This window comes from Populus alba, chromosome 12, assembly GCF_005239225.2.
Source record: "Populus alba chromosome 12, ASM523922v2, whole genome shotgun sequence".
NCBI lineage: Eukaryota > Viridiplantae > Streptophyta > Magnoliopsida > Malpighiales > Salicaceae > Populus > Populus alba.
Genome location: NC_133295.1, coordinates 10,010,771 through 10,033,214, shown reverse-complemented (window position 1 = coordinate 10,033,214; position 22,444 = coordinate 10,010,771). Strand labels below are relative to the sequence as shown.

The 22,444-nt window shown below is 34.2% G+C and overlaps 4 protein-coding genes across 7 annotated transcripts; 3 read left to right on the top strand and 1 right to left on the bottom strand.

Moving 5' to 3' along the window:
- The first annotated feature begins 524 nt into the window (after positions 1 to 524).
- LOC118044549 (probable alpha,alpha-trehalose-phosphate synthase [UDP-forming] 9) lies at positions 525 to 7,145 on the top strand. 4 transcript variants are annotated; one of them, XM_035052894.2, is made up of 6 exons: positions 525 to 676; positions 1,311 to 1,375; positions 2,186 to 2,605; positions 3,650 to 5,753; positions 5,984 to 6,257; positions 6,347 to 7,145. In XM_035052894.2, the coding sequence occupies exons 4-6, from the start codon at positions 3,775 to 3,777 to the stop codon at positions 6,665 to 6,667; spliced, it is 2,574 nt and encodes an 857-aa protein (XP_034908785.1). In that variant the 5' UTR covers positions 525 to 676; positions 1,311 to 1,375; positions 2,186 to 2,605; positions 3,650 to 3,774; the 3' UTR covers positions 6,668 to 7,145. The 4 variants fall into 4 exon arrangements, with proteins under 4 accessions (XP_034908785.1, XP_034908783.1, XP_034908784.1 ...); XM_035052893.1 differs by lacking the exon at positions 525 to 676 and adding an exon at positions 683 to 1,075; XM_035052892.2 differs by lacking the exon at positions 2,186 to 2,605.
- Positions 7,146 to 7,677: 532 nt separating this feature from the next.
- LOC118044550 (protein NUCLEAR FUSION DEFECTIVE 2) lies at positions 7,678 to 8,961 on the top strand. The gene is made up of 3 exons (XM_035052896.2): positions 7,678 to 7,883; positions 7,989 to 8,059; positions 8,325 to 8,961. The coding sequence occupies exons 1-3, from the start codon at positions 7,821 to 7,823 to the stop codon at positions 8,728 to 8,730; spliced, it is 540 nt and encodes a 179-aa protein (XP_034908787.1). The 5' UTR covers positions 7,678 to 7,820; the 3' UTR covers positions 8,731 to 8,961.
- Positions 8,962 to 12,632: 3,671 nt separating this feature from the next.
- Positions 12,633 to 13,992, top strand: LOC118044552 (uncharacterized). The gene has a single exon (XM_035052898.2). The coding sequence runs from the start codon at positions 12,712 to 12,714 to the stop codon at positions 13,225 to 13,227; it is 516 nt and encodes a 171-aa protein (XP_034908789.1). The 5' UTR covers positions 12,633 to 12,711; the 3' UTR covers positions 13,228 to 13,992.
- A 6,626-nt stretch (positions 13,993 to 20,618) lies between these two features.
- LOC118044551 (RING-H2 finger protein ATL46) lies at positions 20,619 to 22,444 on the bottom strand. Its single transcript, XM_073412887.1, has 2 exons — positions 21,035 to 22,444; positions 20,619 to 20,849 (listed from the first exon to the last, which is right to left on the bottom strand). The coding sequence occupies exons 1-2, from the start codon at positions 22,109 to 22,111 to the stop codon at positions 20,838 to 20,840; spliced, it is 1,089 nt and encodes a 362-aa protein (XP_073268988.1). The 5' UTR covers positions 22,112 to 22,444; the 3' UTR covers positions 20,619 to 20,837.

The following is a 22,444-nucleotide window of genomic DNA, read 5'->3' as shown; positions in this document are numbered from 1 at the left end:
ACCATAAATACAAAAACAGGTGCAAAAGCACATCTGTTTATCCTCAGGCAGGCAAGTGTGTGTGTGTAGAGAGAGAGAGAGAGAGAGAGAGAGAGAGGAGAGGGAGAGGAGAGGGAGAGGGAGAGGGGGTCAACAGTATTATAGTGCAGAAATTTGGAGCTCCATAAAGAGACTACACTCACTGCTGATGGATAATGTTCTTTATTCAAATAATGAAGACGACCTTTTGGTATGGTACCTAAAGACTTAGGTCCTAGGCAACGTGGATTATATTATATACATCATAATACCATTTCACCCCTTCTTATTTTGCCACGTGCGAAGGGGAAACATATCCATAGAGTTAAGGATATTCATAATTCAACCCTATTTTTTTATATATATATATATAATAAACAAAGCATATATTAATAAGTGAAAATCATTGCTGTATTTGTGTTAAGGATCGAATGAGTTATATATATCATAGGCTTTTTTTTTAATTAAATTTTAATAAATATGATTCCCGTGAATCATGTAAAGAACTATCTCAAATTTTATACAAAAAAAGTGTTTCAATGAAATTGTCCATTGATTTATACAGAGGGTGGTAAAAAAGCATGAAAAACAAGGGCAAGGGAGCAAGGGAGAAGGCACAGAGGACTATAACGTAAGAGCAACCAGAGTTGCAATCAAGGTGTGAGATATAAGAACAGAGTCTCTTTCCAATCCAATCCAATCCATTATCCATGTTTCTTTTTTACTTTAATATTCTACGTTTCGATCCATCTCAGCTTCCTTTGTTGAATCGACAAACACCACACACCAAACCAAACCTTAGGAATATTTATATATAAAAAAGCTTCCATCTTTTCTTGTATTTGTTTTTCTTCTCCATTTCTATTCGTTTTGTTCAGAACTTTCTATTTTTTCCTTGCTTCGTCGGTTTCCTAGCCATAAGTAAAACTCTCCCCTCAAAATCTCACCAGTTTTGAACCTAACACCCGCTCCTCTTTCTCTATCACCTTCTTTTACATCTTTGTATTGTAAATGCCCTGTTAATATTCTTTCTCTCACAACATTTACTTCATTTCTTGTAAGTAAACACTTAACATTATCTGTTTGTTTCTGGGTTTCTTTTGTTTTTGATTCTTTAACTTTTGTTGCTTGCTTTCAAAGTGTGAAAGAAATGATGGGTTCTATTAGGTTTGGAGTTTTTCTTTTTGGGCTTTCTTTACCGTGTTGAATTGCTTCTTTGGGTTTTACTTTAGTGTGTATATTGTATTGTTTTGCAGCAACTAACTCTTTGATGCTATTGATTTTGGTGGCAGGGTAACTCTCGGTTCTTAGTGCTGGCAGGAAGCTCTTTTTGTTGAATCAGTTTCCTTGCTTTCAGGTAACCCCTTTTAGATTATGTTTTTAAATGGGAACTGTGAGATCCATAGGTTTTGATGTGGCATTTGAACTCCTTTTTCTAAAATTTAACAGTTACTCTTTCTCAAGAACCACGATCACCTCTCTCCTTTTCTGGGTCTTTTATAATAGGCTTTACTCTTATGTTAAAGATTTCATGACCTTGTTTTTTAAAGAAAGGCCAATGTTCTTATTGTTTCAAAATCTTTTCTATAAACTTTTTTTTTTTTGTCTCCGAGTGTTTCATGTTACAGTTTTTTCTAGATTGTCTCCACTCTTCTCTGCTTTGATGTAGCTATACGGTGTATAAGGGCATTTTGAGTTCTCAAGTTCATATGATAGGGCACAAGGCATGATTTCAAACGGTGTATGTAGGCCACTATTTATGATTGCTATTGTTATCGTACAGTCTCCTTTATTACCATTTTTCAGTATAATTAGTTTCCAATGAAAGAATGGTTAAATTTCAGGACAAGAGATATTTAAATGGTGTGTGCTTGTGTATTTGAAGTCAAGTTGGGGTCCTTGAAGGAAAAATCCTTTTTAGCTGCCGCTGATAATGTCCAGCTGTAGAATCTGGAAAATAAAGTAACATATATCAATTAAATGCAGCTAGAATTGTGTTTCTTCTGTCGTTTCTTATTTTCACTTATTTCAAAGTATTTCACCAAGAAGGTTTTTCCATGAATAGCCGAGCGAATTATTGGTGCTTGTATAAATTAATGAAATTGACAGATTATGGTCTTCAGTAGTCATATTTTGGTTGAAATAATCAGAATATCTAAAATTACAGAACACATTTGTTCCGCGAATCAAGTACGTCCACGTTGCCATTCTTCCTTCTGGTTTTATTTGTCGGCTTGTGCGAAGATTTCGATGCAAGAGGAGATAAGGATGGATTTATTTGGCTAGTCCAACTCATAAAAATGTAATCCCAGTCAGTGATTTTGATTTGGAGGACAGATTGTGTGGTTTAATTGTTTGGCTGGAACTGGGTTTTATAAGGCATGTATAAGAAGACTATATTGCATGGATACAACTCACCGTGATATCCTTTTCATTTCAAAACGTACTCTCCATTCTCACTTCAGCAGCTTCATAAATTTGTGTCCAACCATGAATTCTTATGAAACAATTTCCCTTGAGTTGCATAAGGAATAAGAAAGATCTAGGAAGAAGAATCCGTTGCCTGCATTTTTCCTAGTGAATCTAGGTATGTATATGAATCATTTGGTTGCGTTTATGATTTTTCTGTATGCATCGCTAGATAACTTGTTTATTTCCACTGATCCATAGATTAACATGATGAATGTTGGCTATACTTTAAATCTCTGTGATCGAGTTGGAATGTATGGCCTTACTCCCTTTTTGTGTGTGTAATAAACAAGTAGGTCACCGTTTTCTGGTGACTGACCCTCCGGTTGTTCTCCAATTTATTTCATAGATTTAACAGTTAACATCTTTGTTTTCATTTGCTGACTCATGAGCAGGAATAATAATTGTAATAAGACTAGATAGGCTTTAGCAATTGCAATTTCACTTTCTTTTTAGTATATGATAAAATTGGGCCAATAATAGACAAACATATAAAAAGAAGCAGTTTCTCTGTGACAACTCTATTCCCCTTTCAAGTTCAAACTGGACATATTTTCACTTTACTTTCTCTTTTTATGATGATACACATTTCTTTCTGTTTGTTCACTAGTTCATCTTAATAATGATCTTAGCTCTAATTGTCTATTTGATCATCTGATTATAAGCGTTTATTCTCCATTAAAATTTTCAAGGACCTTGGCCCACATAAAAGAATCAAAGGATATTTCTTGGGACACTGAATATGGTATCACAGTGATATGAACAAACAAGATCTTGAAAGTGTCCTACTAGTGATGAACGAACTTTCTGGAAATTACTATGCCTCCCTTCATTGTTTTCAAATTAACAGAGCCTACATAGTATGCATGGGGCTCTTAAGATGTTCAAAGGACCTAGATATGTCTTCTGACTTCAAGGCTCCAAGCCTTTACTTTTTCCTGATTTTTAACCTGTAATAGTTGTAAGATCCATTGCAAACGGTGAACCTGCATTGCTGGTGACTACACATTGTATTCATGGATATATAGGGCAGCAGAATTGAATGATTTACGTTCTACAGATTTATACTTTATTCCCTTTCTATATTTCTATTTGATTCAAAGATGAACATTGTTCATCACATCACATGGTAGTTAAACATGTTTTCTGCCTTTTCCTGCAGGTCTTTAGTTCTCTAATATTTGCATTACTCCTTCAAGATCTTTTTGGTAGGAAGGTGTTGATTGTGCATTATCTCCTTTCTTCTAACTCCATAGCCAGAAACAAGAATACTACAATCTGACAACAATGGTGTCAAGTTCTTGCATAAGTTTATTGGACTTGGCATCTGGGGACATGATGAATTTCAGTCAGGCTCCTAGAGCTCTTCCAAGAATAATGACTGTTCCGGGAATAATTTCTGACATAGATGGAGATGGAACTAATGATGGCAATTCTGATGCTCCATCAACTGTAAAAAAGATTATAGTGTCAAATTTTCTCCCTCTGAATGCTCAGAAGGATTTAAAATCTGGCAAATGGTCATTCAGTTTCGATGAGGACTCACTTCTGTTACAAATGAAAGATGGCTTCTCAGAAAATACCGAGGTTGTTTATGTGGGATCTCTAAGGGTTGATGTTGATACTAGTGAGCAAGAAGAAGTTTCTCAACAATTGCTGGAGGAATTTAACTGTGTACCCACATTTATTCCTTCTGAAATTTATAAAAACTTTTACCATGGTTTCTGTAAGCATCATCTGTGGCCCCTTTTCCATTACATGCTGCCTATGTGTCCAGATCATGGTAATCGCTTTGATAGATTGCTGTGGCAGTCGTATGTTTCTACTAATAAAATATTTGCAGATAAAGTCATGGAAGTGATTAATTCAGAAGAAGATTATGTTTGGGTCCATGATTATCACCTAATGGTTCTCCCTACTTTTTTGAGGAAACGTTTCAATCGAATTAAGCTTGGCTTCTTCCTGCATAGCCCATTCCCCTCGTCAGAAATTTACCGGACTCTGCCTGTGAGAGATGAAATTCTGAAAGCACTGCTGAATGCAGATTTGATTGGTTTTCATACATTTGATTATGCTCGCCATTTTCTATCCTGTTGCAGCCGGATGTTGGGCCTAAACTACGAATCCAAACGTGGTCATATTGGTCTGGAGTATTTTGGCCGCACAGTGTACATCAAAATTTTGCCTGTGGGGATTCATATGGGTCGAGTTGAATCTGCTTTAAATCACCCCTCTTCTTCCATCAAGGTCAAAGAAATCCAAAAACAGTTTAAGGGGAAAAGGCTTGTTGTTGGAGTCGATGATATGGACATATTCAAGGGCATTAGTCTGAAATTATTAGCTATGGAGCATCTTTTGCAGCAGAATTCAGGGTTGCGGGGAAAAATAGTCTTGGTTCAAATTGTTAATCCTGCTAGGAGCTCAGGGAAAGCTGTACAAGAAGCAAAAATGGAGGCACATACAATTACCAAAAGGATAAATGATACTTTTGGTTTTCCAGGCTATGAACCAGTGGTCCTGATTGATCGTCATGTCCCCTTTTGTGAGAAAACTGCCTACTTTGCATTGGCTGAATGCTGCATTGTAAATGCAGTGAGAGATGGAATGAACCTGATCCCATACAAGTACATTGTGTGCAGGCAGGGTACGCTGAAGATGGACGAAGCTTTAGGAGTTGCCTCTGGGTCGCGTCATACAAGTTCACTTGTTGTATCAGAGTTTACTGGTTGCTCACCATCATTAAGTGGAGCGATAAGAGTGAACCCATGGGACATTGAAGCTGTTGCCAACGCATTGAATGTGGCCATCAACATGCCTGATTTAGAGAAGCAGTTGCGGCATGAAAAGCACTATCGCTTTGTTAGCTCCCATGATGTAGCTTACTGGGCCCGCAGTTTTATGCAGGATTTGACGCGAGCATGTGAAGATCATTATAGTAAACGTTGCTGGGGCATTGGCTTTGGTCTGAATTTCAGAATATTGTCACTCTCTCCTAGCTTTAGGAAGCTTTCCAATGATTACATCATCTCTGCATACAAGAGAACTTCTAAAAGGGCAATATTCTTGGACTATGATGGAACAGTGGTGGCTCAAACTTCCATTCCTAAAACCCCCAGTCCTGAAGTCATCTCTGTTCTAAACAATCTTTGTTCTGATCCCAGGAACAATGTGTTTATAGTTAGTGGCAGAGGAAAAAAGTCTCTGAGTGATTGGTTTGCTCAATGTGAAAATCTGGGCATAGCAGCTGAACATGGATACTTCATGAGGTATGTTAATAGGTATTAATACTGAATTTCTAGCTTAATAATTTTGCTAGCAAGACATTGTTTGTCTATTAAATGGAACACATAAGGTTCAAACACAGCACTCATTTAAGTAAAATGAACTTCTCCGCTGATTAGGTCGTTGCAATTGTGAATGAAGCTAGTGGTTTTCAACTAATTTCATTGTGTAGTATAAGTTCTGTTTTTTAAGGGGTTGCTTTTTCTCGTTGTAGGTGGAGTGGGATGTCTGATTGGGAAACGAGATCCTTGGCTGCTGATTTTGATTGGAAAAACATTGCCGAACCTGTCATGAAATTGTATACAGAGGCCACTGATGGTTCCTATATAGAGACTAAGGAGAGCGCCTTGGTATGGCACCACCAAGATGCTGATCCAGATTTTGGATCTTGCCAGGCAAAGGAACTGTTGGATCATCTGGAAAATGTCCTTGCAAATGATCCGGTAGTTGTTAAGAGGGGCCAGAATATTATTGAAGTAAAACCACAGGTATGCAGGCTTTTTGTTTGTGGCTTGTTCCCATGTTCCTTTTTTTGTTTGTTTGAAATTGGTCTCACATTGAACTTAAAAATGCGCAGGGAGTAACTAAAGGGTTTGTTGCAGAGAAGGTTCTTTCCTCGATGATTGCTAATGGGAAACCCCCAGATTTTGTGTTGTGCATTGGGGATGACAGATCTGATGAAGACATGTTTGAAAGTATGTCAAACACAGCTTATGGTTCGTCACTCCCTTCAGCTCCAGAGATTTTTGCATGCACTGTTGGCCAAAAGCCAAGCAAAGCTAGATACTATCTAGATGATACTGTTGATGTATTAGCTTTGCTCCAATGCTTGGCTGATGCTTCAAATTCAAAGTCAAGTAGCACAGAAACACAAGTTTCTTTCGATAATGTTGTCTGAAAGGAACTGTGATTCTGCCCTTTCTTATATGCAATGAATGACCCAGGTTGAACAAGCACGACAGTGTCAATATGGATTGGTGCAGGAAAGATGCTTGTTCGGATGATCCTTTTCACTTTGATGTAGTAGGTTTCTCCTGAAGCTGGTTTCTGATGTAAACTTATTCGATGCATGCTCTTGCGGTGTTTGACGCTGGCGCTTTGCGTCACGCAAGATGGGACGATGAAGAATTTGTGGCCTCAATCAAACATTTATCTTTCTTTTTTGTTGTTGCTCTAAATTTCAGGGAAATGAGGGCTGGTGTATGTATCTTCTGGTTTAGAGGGGGAATAGATATTATTACCGTGTAGCTCACAGGTTCATATGTTTATCATCATAGGTAGTGTTTACCGATGAAAGAACTCAGTTTTTTGTATACATGCTTTTGCTTATACAAGAAAAGAATTGTTTAGGGCCCAATTCTTTTCTATCTTGTTTTGAGCAATGGAAGTTGATAGGAATTCTATTCTACCATCTTTCGGCATATCTGAATTTTTAAATTCAAATGAAATGAAATTGATATTATATAATACAATGCAATGCATGGCAAAAAAAAAAAAAAAAGTTGACTTAATTATAATCTTTACTCTTCACTTAAATCTTCATTATTCATCTCGAAATTAAGAATAAAATTGCAATTTGATGAGAGAATTCAAAGAAGTCAATTATATCCTTTTGTGTATGAATATAATAATGATTGTTTTTAAAAATATTTTTTATTTATAAATATATTAAAATAATATTTATTTTATTTTTTAAAATTATTTTTAATAGTAACATATTAAAATAATTTAAAAATATTAAAAATTAATTTAAAACAAATAAAAAAAAATCAATTTTTCTTTAATATTTTTAAACTACAAATACAAACTACGTAGAGGAATACCACCTATCCAATATTTTTGCGATCATGGACCCATCCCTTCTGACCAAAACATTCGAAAGCGCCCACTGACCATACATAACCTGACATCTGACATCTGACATCTCAGTTCAACCTTAAAGTCAAGCTACTTCGCATAGAAGGGAAAGTTCCCTGGAACTGAGAAGCATTAGAACGAAATCCTAAGACAAGCAACCTCAATCCTCAAAAGATCGAAAGAGGTGGTGAGAAATGGCTTCTTGTCGTTTCACTGTCTTTGCACTAGTCGTCTTGTCCACGTACTCCCTTGCACAGGTATATTCAGAAACCCTATTTTTAATAGCCCTAAAGTGTTTTGCCTGGTATGCTATTAAAGAGAATCAGAAGATTTCATTTACTCTGCGACTGTGATTTATGCAGTTTGGAGCATCAAGCAAACTCAAATCGTCGCCATTTGAGGCAGCACTTGACACGCTACAGAATCAAATCGAGTAACTTTTCCCCCTTTTCCTTCTCTATCATAAAATTGTATTTTTGTTGCCAAGAAAATCAAATGTAAAACTGGGTTCTTTAAATGAAGTATTATGTTATACATAAAAGATAAAGTTAGAAAAAAAAAAGGGCATAATTTGTGATAAATATTGATCCAGTAGCTATAATCGCTGTAAAGTTTCATTTTTATCCTTTTGATTCTATTTCTTTTATTTCCTGATGGACCAAAAAGAAGTGTCATTGTTGTGCTTCTTCAATTTGCAGCTATACTTTCAAGAACATTGGTTATCTTCGCCGAGCAATGACACACTCGTCATTCTCTCAGGAGAACAATAAGGCATTGAGCATTCTAGGATCAAATGTGATCGACACATCTGTCTCTATGTATTACCTTGGAAAGGACATTGAAATCTCCTCGAAAGACCTTAACCGCTGGATATCAGAAAACGCTAAAGTGGACACTTCGTGTGCTGTTGAAGGTATGAGACTGGGGTTGCATAGGGTAGTTAGAGTTTCTCCCAAGACTAATTCATCTGCTCCCACAGTGGTTTGCGGTGCTTTCAGGGCGATATTTGGGGCTATTGCTATCGATACCAGGAAGGTCGATGATGCTAGCTCTGTGTTTTGGAAGGTTCACTGTAGTGAGCTTGGAAGAGCAGTGGGTATGTGAGCGAGCATTCTGTTTTCCCTGATATTAGAACTTGTGTGCTAAGTTGTGGCATTTGTCCAGGTAGGGGATTCGCTTTAGTGCAAGAACTACTAGTGAGTTGCTTATGGTCTTCCATATATGTTTGACTATTAGTATAGTTATGTAACTAAGATTTGGGTGCCATGATTCTGAATTTGGTAATATATATGTACTCAGAATGCCCTGTAATTTAGTTTTGCATTCTTACTCGCGTGACGTTGTGTATGCTTCGGCAATCTTGTCTGGGCTATATGTTTATTTGACTAGAGCTAGGAAATGTCTGCAACATTGTGCCTTACGAGTGTGAAAGTATACTTTTTAACCAGCAGAGATGTTAATAGTCATGCCCGCTTGTCCTGTCATTCATTTACAATATAAAGCTGAGTGGAAGATGCATGGCTTTTATACACTCACTCTTAACACTGTCTCTTAACATGTCTTTTTTTGGATCCTGACATGCATTCAGAACCATTTTTAAATGTTTACCTAGTTGACGGGCTTCTTGCTAATCTAAGGACGTAATTCCAATTAGGGACTAGCTAGAGCTTTTCAGGGAAAAAACTTGGTTAACTGTTGTGATTTGAGTTACTTGTGTCTTTTACAAATTTGAATGCAGCACCAAGCTTCTGTCATAACGTGACAACTCAAACTGATTTTGGTACTAGTTATTTCCTTGACCTAACCATTTGAAGGATTCAGAAGAGGGGGAAAACAGTACTAGAAGGATACATATGGTTAAGGTTGTTATGAGCAATAATCAGGGATTTTTCTGCATTTTTGGTGGTGGTACTCTCTGTATCCATCACGACAGCACCCTGCATATAAGCACAAGGCAAGGTTTGTTCAACGTAACATACTACGTTGACTCGTCCAGAGTCTGGGTTTGAATTATGATACCATATACCTTCATTAGAGGCAATTCGCGGCCGACTTAGTTCTTTCCCAAATGGTTTTCTACATTTCCTTTTAAGACGCATTTTACATATAAACATAAACTTTGCATTGACTATAAATAAAAAGGTGAGGTAACGAGCACCTACATGAAAATTTAGTAGTATGTGCTCCCTCAACCATTGATCTAACCTTGGAATTCCATAATTTTAACAAAAACATCATTTTCATAATTTCATTAGAACATCAATTTCAATACAGTTTGTCCAATCTTTAATATTTCTATCATTATACATATCACACAACTTCCATAATTTTATTAGGACATAAAAATCTCATTATAATTTATTCAATCTTTTACATTTCTATCATTACACTAAATACACAACTTTCATAACATCCTTAGAGCATAAATTTCAACATAATGTATACAATTTATTGTATTTCCATCATTACATCCATATTATATTAAGTAAACTTCTAATTATCTACCTTACAACATTTGAAATCAATCACAAACATTATCCATATCATTAGAATACCAAAAACAACATGAATTGATCACATTTCTAATTTCCCCAAATTTTCAATTTATGATCAGCCACTAATTCCCTGAAATTGGTTTTCATTTTCTTCTATTTAGTCCCTAGACAAGTTGCATGCATTATATTTACTCACTAATTAACAAAATTTTACATTTCTCTTTTAATTCCACATAAACCTTGAAATTCAAAGATTTGAGGCTTTTTAATTCTAGATGTTGATTAACCAAATTGAACCTTTCCTACGTTATTTTCATAACCCAACACCAATAAAAATCAACCCAATCAACGTTCCAATATAAAATATAATAAACCCGAAAATTTGTAAATTGAGGATTTTGAAACCCAAAATAATCATCCAACTAAGAATTGAAATTAACTGGTTAGGAATCTCTTAACACATCCAAATCATCCAATTGACTGTGTTTCTTGCGAAGATTCCACCGTTTTTCCCTTCCTCTACAAGTTTTTGTACACTTTCCCTCTCTAATTCCCAAGCTTCCAAGTTCCAACCCCTCTCTGTAATTTGGTTTTTTATACTTGATAGAAATCATCTAATCATGCTCCCATGCCCATAAGTAGTTTTGGAGAAGAAAGGAGGAGAAAAATCAAAATTTCTAAGTCTTCATCCATTGCTATGGCTGGTGCGTTTAATAGAGGAAGGAGGAGGAATTTTTCCAAAAAATATGATAATATCACTCATTTTATATCATACATGATATTTTCTTCAAAACTCCAATCACTAATATTTTTTATTGTACAAATTCTTATTTACTTTTTACCCAAGATTTTAACTAATATACTGAGTTTTCTCTCTCCCTCATCATAAAAGTTTTCCTTCAATTTCTTTTTCAGTTGACAATCTCTCTGTTCAAAATGAGTTTACAATCGTAATCATGTCTATTAGTTGGGTCATCGATTTCAAAGATTAACTAGAGTTAGTATAATGTTTCGTCATCTTTTCATTTTACTCATTGATTTTTTTTTTTGTTGCAATTAAATACATTGAGACTTCATTGTTTCCCATTTGAACTAGAGCCAGACAATTGTTAAAATGACAGCTAACTTTACCTTTTTTAGAAAAAAGAATAAAAATGAGTAACTATTTGGCAAGCTGACTAGTTTGTATCTTTGAATCATGATTTTGAAACTAGAGCTGGAATCGCTAAAATTGAATGGAGTTTAAAAAAAATTGATAAGATAAAATTTAGGGTGACCCAATTAGTTGACTAGGCAAGATCCGGTTAAAAATTCGGTTGTAATGAGTTAATTTTTTTTTACTAAAATAATATTATTTTAATTAAAAAAAAATTAATTTAAATAATTTAATTATCAGTCAAAACCTAAAATCCAAACCTTAATTCAAGTTAAGTTTAAAAATTGAAGTGTGAACTGTTAGGTAGACCAAACTTCACTAGATTTTTATTTATTTATGGCATGCATGGAAAAATGGCTACACATGAATTTTGATATGTCCGCAGCAGAGCACGGACCGAACTATAAAAGGATGGAGAGACCAAAATTTCCACAAAAGTGCATTAGACAAAGTTCATAAAGTGGTATCATCCTGCTTTCCTGTCCGTTTGATGATACAGCTGGCTCCGCAATGATAAAATTAAATGGACTCTTGGTGATATTCAATCAATTTTTCTGGTCATGACACCTCATCTGGACCCCACTAAGAAGTCCACCCAACGTCTCTCGAAAAGTACCTGATTACCTCCTCTGTTCATTTCCCCACCCAGGGCCCACAATCACGCTCTAGCAATTAACGGCATAATTAATTATCAGATAATGCTCTTAAACCCACGCTTATCTCTCCATAAAAGCCAAAAATATAGGCTCAGACACCGCCAGCCCATCGATTACACTTCCACTAAAAAGGAAAGCAAAGGCAAGCCTACAATTTAGCCCTCCATTTATACAGCTGAATTGCAACCAGGTCCTCGGAGTTCAAGATTAATTACAAAAGAAAAGGAACCATTAATTAATTATACGTCCTTGCGACAAATAACAAACTTAAATTTTAGAGTCAAAACTCAAAAGACTCAAAACTAGTAAAAAACTTAAGTTTTGCCTTTCATAAAAACTTATTCTAATTTTGATCCCCTAGAAAATTATCCTAACTCTATTTTTTAGGAACTATCCAATTGAGTGAATATAAATTTATGGAATTTTTTTTTTGTTTTAAAGTTTTTTTAAAAAAAAAGTTAATTTTTTTTTATTTTAAATTAATATTTTTAAATTATTTTGATATTTTAATATCAAAAATTATTTTTAAAAAATAAAAAATATTATTTTAATATATTTTAAAATAAATAATACTTTTAAAAACTACCTATTCACTCTCTCAAGTACTAGACACTTGAAGGATTTTTATATTCGTGGTTTCTCCAAAACAAATAATTATAAAAAGTAATATTCAAATCTTCCTTCACTGGCAGCTGTCAGTTCCCGGTATCTTTCCGTTGCGTCTGTCTCGCATTTAAAGATCACTCTCTCGTGAAGAGAGAGAATTCGATCAATCGAAATGGCCTTTAGAGAGGCAGAACCGATCCCAGAAGAAACGACGTCGAATTCTCTCCTAACAAACACACGCTGCGGCTTCCTTTTTCCCTGCTTTTCTTCCCGACGATCCTCCAGCGTTGGATTATGCTTCTGGGAGCGAATCAAATCATCACCTTCAAACGGCGATGACCCTCATCCTAATCAATGGTGGGCCAAGGGGATGAGAGCGTTTAAGAAGATAAGAGAGTGGTCAGAAGTTGTTGCGGGTCCGAAGTGGAAAACCTTCATTCGGAGATTCAATAGGAATAAGAACAGCGGCAGCGGTAACGGAAGGCACCATGGGAAATTCCAGTACGATCCCTTTAGTTATTCGCTGAATTTTGATGAAGGACCAGGAGGACAGAATGGAAATTTCGATGACTTGGATGATTATAATGGTTTTCGCGATTTCTCCTCCCGTTACGCCTCCGTTTCTGCTTCTGGTCGGCCGGTAGCTGTAAATGCGACGAAGAGTAAAGATGTGGCGGTTATGGTTTAAGAGGAGAAGAGAAGAGAAGGGAAGCGAAGTGAAGCGCGCGCGCGCCGTGGATGCTAACATTCGCTGAGGAGGGTCACGGATGGAGTGGAGTGTGTGTTGACTCCGTGACATAGGCGCGGCCATGAAACGCGGCCGTTCAAATGGTATTTTATAAAAATTTATTTTTTTATTGAAAATTTATTTTATATTTTTTATATGCCAATGTTAAAAATATTTTTTAAAAAATAAAAAAAATATATATTATTTTAATATATTAAAAAAAAACAATTACATATTCTCAAACATCTAAAATAGCAGCGTGAACTCTCCTAGTTGTACCCACAATATTGTGGTGGAGGATTTTTCTCAAAAGATATAAAAAAAAAATTAAAAAAGTTTTATTTTTAATTTCAATACATAAAATCTATTTACCATCGTTGTTATCTTCAATCATAGAGTTCTGTGATGCAAAAGGGAGTAATGGATTCTTGTGAAGCCGTGTTGAGTTTTTTTTCCTAAACTTTTTGGTTAATTTATTGAAATAGGATATAGCAAGACGGTGATAAGACAAGGACATGCATGCGTGTTAGGGTTAAAGAGAGAGGGTTTGGTTGGCTTCTTTGCTTTATAAATGTATTTTTTATATATATAAAATGGGTTTCTTGTTCCGACAATATTCTGGTATTGCCTCTCTTGCTTGCTGTGTACGTAACAAAAAAATATTTATGTTGATGTTGTGTTATGCGGATGATGAATGGGTAATTAAAGATTTACTTTTTTACTTTATTTATACTTATTATCAATCGATAAGGAGTTAAATATTCATAGTTTTTTTTAAATAATATTATTTATCACTCAATAAATATAAATGTAAATTAGGTTGAGGCCCTTGAGGGTATTCTTCGGGATAGCATTCATCCACTCAGGATATAAATTGCCATCCGTTTGGGTGTTTTTGTTTCGTAGAAAAATATCTTCTTTAAAAGCAAGATTTACCCCATTCTTTGGTGTTGATAACAACAATAAAATCAAAGAGTAAGAGTTGGAGTGTTATAAATTTCAATATCATTAAAAATTTATCTAATTATTAATTTTAAAATCCTAAAAATTAGTTGAGGTGAATATAAATTGATCCATATATATATATAAAATAATAATAAAATTCGTTAATAAGCATTGAATGATATGATATTTTTGGAAAAGCTATTTTGGAATAAAGTATTTTAACCATCAAAAAATATTTTTTTTTTGTTTTTTTTTAGAATCTTACTAATTATAACATTACCATTTCTCAGCTTTAGCATCTTTAACGCCATTTCTTTATATATATATATATATATATATATATATATATATATATATATATATATATTTACTACGTTTATGGTTATCAATAAAATCTTCTTTTAACATATTTAAATAATGAAAAAGTAACTATTTCTCTTATAAAACATTTTTTTGGTGGAACAAATCCTGAAATTGCGTTTAATCATTTTTAACTACCCTAATTAGAATAATCAATCGGTTAAATCATTAAATGATGGGATATTACTTCTATGGAATAGAATTTGCAAATTTTAAAGTAAATAATGGTGAAGGTCTGCGAAAATGAACCAAGCACTTCCTCTTGGGTCAGATAAGAAAAATAATTGGATCCTTCGGAGATCATGATGAGAGGATAAGGAGGAAATGCTTTATTCCTTTGCTTTAAGACAAGTTGACTCACAACTCACAAATGGGCGTTATGGCCTATCATTAGGACGACAAAAAACATTCCAAATTAACAGTCTTCCTTATTATTATTATTAATATTATTTACGTGGGTGTCCGGGTCAGCTTGCGCGCACCACGACTAATCCCACGGCTCACTGAACATCCTGCAAATTTAGTGAGCATATAAGGCACCGCGGGGATGACAGGTGTATACGGTAAGGTTTGAATTCAGGATACAGAGAAAGACAACCGCTAGAGAAAGAAAACAAGTCTTTTTAACCGCTAGAGAAAAAAAACAAGTCTTTTTAACCGCTGGAACAAGACCTCAAGTGCGAGTCTTCCTTATTATTTCATCAGACATATCTTAGCTTGAAACTTGAAGGTAGATGATGCCATCGGAGATCGAACCACTGACCAAAAGGGGACTAAAAATCCATTGGCTCGATCGAGTACTTTGGTTGATAAGACAAAAGGCTGCAATAAGTTTCTTAATGTTTATCGAAATATCCTGCCTTTGGACGCTACAATTGAGGGCTTGCCCAAATGCCTAGCTGACCTATGCGAGTAGCCCAGCTCTGGTATCTCGGAAATATCAGAGCATCGAATGATATATTCAACATTCAAGTCGAGAAAATAGAGTAATTTTTTTTTCTAATAAATTCAGATAACCCATATGATTGATAATAACTATGGCTATCCCTCAAGGATTCCAAGAAATTCAGCTAACTTTTATGATTGGGAACAACTCTGCCTATCCCTATCCCTTAAAAATATCAATAAATCTAGCTAACTCTTATTTACTAATAATTTTGTGTAACATCACTAACTCTTAAATACATTCGGATCTTTTAATTATCATGGTCAAATTAAAAATTATATATTTTTTAATTAAGTTTCATTTTTATTTCATAGATCTTCACAAAGATTTAGTAGAGTTTTCCTTGTATTAAACATACCAAGTTATCGACATCACAATATATTCACATAATCAATCTCAAGTCACGGTTCAACCATCATGAATCTTTACCAAATAGTAACATAAATTACATTCTCTTCCATAATCCAAATATTTTCCACATTAAAAGTACTTCATCAAATTAAAGGACATAATTAAATTCTAAAGATTAAAATAAGCTAATTACATGTATTTAGCTTTTAACCTAATGAATACAAATAAATATCATATCAAATTCAAACTTAATATATAGAATTCAAAGATCATAAACAATCTTAAATCTAGTTTACTTTATGTTACAAGCACTAGTGACAACTTAATAATACAAAAGAGAATTTAACTAATCCATAATTACATCACTAGAACCTAACAAAAAGAAGTGCTAAGGCTAATCTAATGCTCTAAACTAGATTGAGATATACCTAAAAATTATTATAACATACAGTATAAGTGAGTTAAGGAACTAAATCATGTAATACATAATTAAAACTAATCTTTAATGTCATTGATTCAATTCTAGCCAAAGGTTAACTATTATTGGTTCAATAATTCTACTTATACCATGAAACTTCTTGAAGAAGTAGATTAATTCAGGTATCCTGGTCATCAATCTCGTTGATGCCACCAACACCCTTTAGGATAACTAGTTAATAAAAATACCCAGTTGTTTGGCAAACTAATGTTACTAGCACTACCCAGGGTATTAGTCAAATAAATTTCTCAATCGTTAGAAACTGATATCACTAATACCACTCAAGGTACTAGTCAAAGTCACCAGTTTTACAGTGTTCTTATCACTCTTGATACATGTACATAAATTCATTTATTAGTTTAGAGGACAATACTTGATTGGCTATGTAAGTTGTCCAACATGTGTTATCGTGAAAACATGTAGAATTTATGGGATTACGTGAAAAAAAATGAAAGAATCTATGGGATTGTGTGTGTGTATAGACACACACACACAATGAAAGAAAGAGTTGAGAAAATATGTATAAAAATATCCATAAAAACATGCAAAATAAAATAAAAAATAAACAAAAAGGGTTTAGGACTTTCCCGTAGCCAGGCTGCGGTTGAGGGTGTGCCCAAATGCCTAGTTACGCCCTTGGGATAGCCCAACTTTTCTGGCTTGTCCCAGGCGAGCAGGAGTTATGCTCGCCTGCGCTGAGCCTAGGCAAGCTGAGTTAAGCCTTTTAGCCCTTATCTTTTTCTTGGAACATCAACTATACTAAAAGATTTGGGGTTTGTTATAGAGCTTTATTGTTCAAACGAGAATAGTGAAACTTTTGCCCTTTTATTTTATAATTTTTTTTTTCTCTTAATTAAGTCATTATATGACCTAACTGGATAAAATTGGGATTGAAATTATAGAAGAAATATGAAATTAAAATATAGAGGACGGAAAAGAAAAACAAAAAAGAAAATACATGACTCCCTTGATATTCATAACAATTTTTTATTTTGGTCCAAATATTTATTTTTTAATCATTGAATTTGAGAAAGTAAAGAGAAACTCATTAAAATACAGTGATAAAAAAGAAATTTATTGGTTATCATAGCTGGGAACCAAAATGACCAAGTTTGGTGTTAAGGGGTTTCTTTTGACGAGAGGAGTTTGATGGTGGTAGTTTTTTCTTTTATCTTCATCTTGCTTGAAAAAGTAGAATGGTCTCGAGAGAGAATTATTTCAGTTTGATTTTCTATTTTTTTTTATAGTTTTTTTGGAAGTTTTTTCTTGCTTAAGAAATTGGTTTTAGATGGTTCTAATAGTGTTTATTAGGTGTTTTAAGTGAAAATAAATTAAAAATGTATTTTTTGATAAAAAAAAAAAGCCTCCTTAATTTTCCGATCATCGTATTTCGCATCATTTGCATAATAGATGACACATCATTTATTATCTTTTAAAAATAAAATATATGCCATTTGCCCCTTAACGGGAAAAAAAAAAAAACAAATATTCCCTAAGCACAGGTGCTTAGGCTAGTTGGCTCACGTGATCGGCCAGACACCTAACCTAGCCATTTTTTTGTCATTGTCCCTTGTTTTCCTTTTTTTTTTTTTTTTTTCTAATTTCCTCATCAAAAAATGCTAAAGCCAGAGCGTGATGGCTAAGTTTTTTTTTTTTATTATTTTCTTTTGCCTCCATTTTCATCAATATACATTTAATTGATTTTGAGTTGTTTTTATAATTTGTTTCGGTTTATTTTTTATAAGGTTATTTCATTTTCAAATAAGCACCCTATCATTTGGTTTGCACTTGATTTTACGAGTATATATTTTTATTATTATACAATTAAGTAAAAAATAGTTTTTTAAAAAAACTTATCAAACCTAATAAGTCCATGATCCAAGTCATGAGATTGACAGGTTAAGTTTGATCAATTTAATATGTTACTATCTCAACATTAAAAAAATATCATTTTGAAAATTTTAAAGTTAAATCATGTCTTTTACTTGATATTTAGGTTGTCTTTAAATATATTAAAGTCGATTAAGTTATATCAGGACAAATCTTACACGATTTAGTTTTAAACTCACACTAAACAAGGAGTTAGATCAAAAATTTCAAAATTGACTTAATAGACCAAGTTTAATAACAGCAATAAATAGTTTATTTGCAATCCTAAACTTTTTTTACCACTGAAATAAAGTTTTGATCCGAAATTTAGAGTGTAAAGTAGTGTATAACAAAAAGAACATGTTTGCACATCACCTCCACATCAACATGCTAGTAGCGGCTGCATCTAGACACCAAAATAATGATCGCCTGCTTTTTTGGTCTTTACAGCATGGGAGATCATATATTCCAGAGTTCAGGCCTACTTAGATGATGAAATCTTTCTTCACGAATATAATAAAAGGATTGACTTTGTAGTAAAGATAGAAAAAGGTCAAATAACATGACTTAGATGAAAAGGCTCTCCAAATCCATAGTCAGAATATCACTTTAGAACATATTTTAAAACAATAATTTTAGCATAGTTCACATCAATCACGAGTGTAAGCGCAAATGGAACAACACAAAAAACTCTCTTGCGACAATCTTTGAAGTTACAGTAAGCCATGTGATTTCTAGATAAAGAAAAATGATGGTACTAGCAGGGAGCCATCTGCCAAGGCCACAAATCTGGGCATTCTAGGGAGGTCATCATGTTCTATAGAAGACTGATTACCCCCAGCATGCAGTTTTATTGCATTGACCTGGCCATAATTTTTAGATCTGACTCGGGTTAAGGTCTGGATTTCGAGTTTTAACCGAGTCACCGGATCGTCTGGGGCAATTTAAAAAAAAAAAATTATTTTATAAAAGAAAAATAAAAGTCAACAGGTTGTGACCAGGTTACCGAATCAGTTGGGTTACACCAAGTTTTTTCTTTTCTTATTTTTTCTTCAATTCGGCTCAATTCTAACTTCAGGTCAATTGGATTCTAGGTTAACTTGCCGAGTCAAGCCGAGTTTTAAAACTATGAACATTACATAGTGTTATAAGCTTATCCCATAGCTTTTTTAAGAGGAGTTGAGAGGTGAGATGTCATATTTTCAATCAGCAGAACATTTTTAAATAGTTACTAAAATTTGTATTTCTCTTTGCTGTTCTATAAAATATAAAGCTTGCATACAAATCAACAACCAAAATAAAAATCAACTTATAGTACTTATTAATTGAAAATACTTGAAGAAATAGATTGAAGCAAGGATCAATATTTTTTGCATGCTCTCTGGTTTTAGCAGTGTAATTGTAATATTAAATAGTAAAGTTTGTATGTCACTCTCTGTACAGATTTTGACCAAAGGAATAAAAGAGATGGGTTTTAGATAGACTAAAACTTTCATTCCTTGGACTTCTTTTAGGTTTTTTAGTTTTTTTATTTAATGTTAGGTTTTTTTTTTGTTTTTTTTTAATATTTAATTTTTTTTTTAGTTTTTTATGAAATTATAATCATCTAGAATAATCATCTTGCCATTTTATTTTTGTTTGGTTTTGCAAATATTTGATTTTATTGTTTTTTTTTTCTTGACTTCCAAATAATCTTTGCAATTATCAAGTCAATTTGTTGAGGTCATTTGTTCTCAACAAGTTAACCCCCATATAAATATTTTTTGAACACTCAACTAGGAATGAGTAAAAAAATTAAAAAATCAATTAAATCGAGAAAATAAAAAAATAACCGAAAAAATCTAATCGTGAAAAAAAAACTAATTAAACCGATTAAAATTTTGAAAAAACCGACTGGTTCGATTTGGTTTCGGTTTTATAAGCCTAAAACTGAAAAAACCAAACCGAATCCAAATCGAAAAAAAACAGGGAAAAAACCAAGTCAAACCGAGCCAAAACCAAAACCAAGCCAAATCGGAAAAAACTTAGTTAAACCGGTTTGAACCGGTTTTTGTCTTTAAAAAGCCGAACCGAAATGAAACCATTCTGTTTTATTTCGGTTTTTTATTTGAATTTTTATTTTTAATTTAATTTTTTTTTTAATAAAAACCAAAATTGATTAAAAAATGATCAACCTTACACTCGACCCAGCTTATTAATTTTGAAAGCTGTGGTCCTTGTGAAATTTGCATCAGAGTGGGGGGAAATGCAATTTAGTTTTGTGGGGGTCCTGCTGCTTTCTCATGTCTTTTTTGAACAGTTGCATTCTCACGTCAAATCCAATTTTTCATGCTATTCACTCATTCCAAGGTTCTCAACTTTAGTCAAATAACGTGTTGGTCAGCTAATCCGGATTCTTCAGACTTGAAAATTCCTCATGTTATACAGGATTTAATCAGGTGATCAAACTTGTAGGCAATAAAATTACAGAAATGGGATACTATAACCCTAGCTTGTTTCTATTTTCTGTGAACCAAACCAATTCTGGGTTTCGAGTTTCGAGATATTTAGATCACTTAAGATTATGGATGAGTGATCACAGGCGACCACTCCACATCTCCCATGTAACATTTTCATCTCAACTCAGAAGCACTCCTGCAGTATTTTACATGACAATATTCAATGGGCATCCTCAGCTAATGTAATGAATCAATAGTACATAACATGGAGGCAGATACATACAAATTGATCAATCAAGAAAGGGCAAAATAGTTTAGTGAGTGAATAGTTTATATATCTCTTACAATTTCAGTACTGGTGTCCTTGATTGGTAAACTTACAGCAACAGAAGACGAAGATGACATATCCATATGAATGCTTGAAGAAGTAGGAAATCTGCTCTTCTTAGACCACAGCCAAATCTTGGAAACTGAGAAGCTATCACCTCTTGTCCTACCTCTGATTTTCTTGTCTTCCACATCCTCGTCAGGTGAAGGGCATCCATTATCTCTTCCTCCGTCGTTAAGATTACCTTGAGACAAGGCCACTTGCAAATTGGATTCACCTTCCACATACTGAACTGTCCCCATTGAGTAACATCTCCTAGCATCCAAATTACACCTGCTGGTCTCTCCATGTTGTTTCTCTCCAACACCTTCCCCGTCATTCAAGGTTCTGAACTTGCCAAGTCGCACTGAAAATACCCTCTTTTCACCATCACTTTTGTCCTCCACAATGGTAGCTGATTTTTGACAATTGACAGATCCACACTCTTCTTCACAAGAGAATCCATTTGATAGTTCCCTTGAGAGATCAAAATTGAACAGTGGGTTTTCCATTGGAAGGCTAGAGCCCAAAAGGGTCCCTCTACAAAGAGGGCAAGTTGAGTTTGAGAGAAGCCAGGTATCTATGCAGTTGATGTGAAAAGCATGACTACACAGAGGAAGCAACCTGAGCCTTTCCTGGTCTGAGAATTCACAGAGACAAACTGCACAATCAAATGGCTCCTTTAAACCCATGATGTCTTTGTAATAAAACACAGGTAGAGCATCAATGAAAGCTTGGTCTAGACCCGAATCATGCAAGCGAAAGAGCTGTTGAAGCTGTCTTTGTAGAGAATGAGACCCTGAGGTTTCTGGGTACCTATTGGAATGATAAATTGGGGAAAAAGATGCCCTCTTTAGGAGAAATCTAACAAGTAAATGAAGAAGACCAGAAACAAAGAAAACAACAGCAAAAATTACTATAACCAAAAGAAGCACTGGACTCAATTTGTTAAAAGAAGATGATGGCGGGGTTGATTCTTTCTCATAGTTGAGACTATTGTAAGGAGCTGAGATTGATGGGGGAGGTGGTAGAGGAGTTGGGTTTATTGTAAAACCATCCTTTTGTTTCACATCAAATAGAACTCTACACATTTTAGCAGAGGAGCGCGCTCAAGAACAACACTTTCTCATGAGTAATTCGAGTTCAGTCTGTTCCGACTTCTGACAGCCCTTTAGAACTGAGATTGGTTGCCCTCATATAGACATTCTTGCTTCAATTGAGATTGTAGAGGATAAAAAGGAGTGCACAAACAAGCTAAGAACATATTCTTGAGGAGGAATTGAGTGTGCTGTGAGGAAATTCTTTAGCTCTTAAATGAGGATTATGTGGTAAAAAAACCAGAAAACTGTCTTTTAAGTTTTTAACAGAGTGTGATCGCTGAGGGCTTTTGCTTTTGCTTAATGATAACTTAAAAGAAGGTAAGG

Coding starts and splice junctions, on each gene's coding strand:
- LOC118044549 (XM_035052892.2), top strand. CDS start 3,775: ATGGTGTCAAGTTCTTGCATAAGTTTATTGGACTTGGCATCTGGGGAC. Junction 5,754..5,983: donor GAACATGGATACTTCATGAG/GTATGTTAATAG, acceptor TTCTCGTTGTAG/GTGGAGTGGGATGTCTGATT. Junction 6,258..6,346: donor TTATTGAAGTAAAACCACAG/GTATGCAGGCTT, acceptor AAAAATGCGCAG/GGAGTAACTAAAGGGTTTGT.
- LOC118044550 (XM_035052896.2), top strand. CDS start 7,821: ATGGCTTCTTGTCGTTTCACTGTCTTTGCACTAGTCGTCTTGTCCACG. Junction 7,884..7,988: donor CCACGTACTCCCTTGCACAG/GTATATTCAGAA, acceptor TGATTTATGCAG/TTTGGAGCATCAAGCAAACT. Junction 8,060..8,324: donor ACGCTACAGAATCAAATCGA/GTAACTTTTCCC, acceptor TTCAATTTGCAG/CTATACTTTCAAGAACATTG.
- LOC118044552 (XM_035052898.2), top strand. CDS start 12,712: ATGGCCTTTAGAGAGGCAGAACCGATCCCAGAAGAAACGACGTCGAAT.
- LOC118044551 (XM_073412887.1), bottom strand. CDS start 22,111: ATGTGTAGAGTTCTATTTGATGTGAAACAAAAGGATGGTTTTACAATA.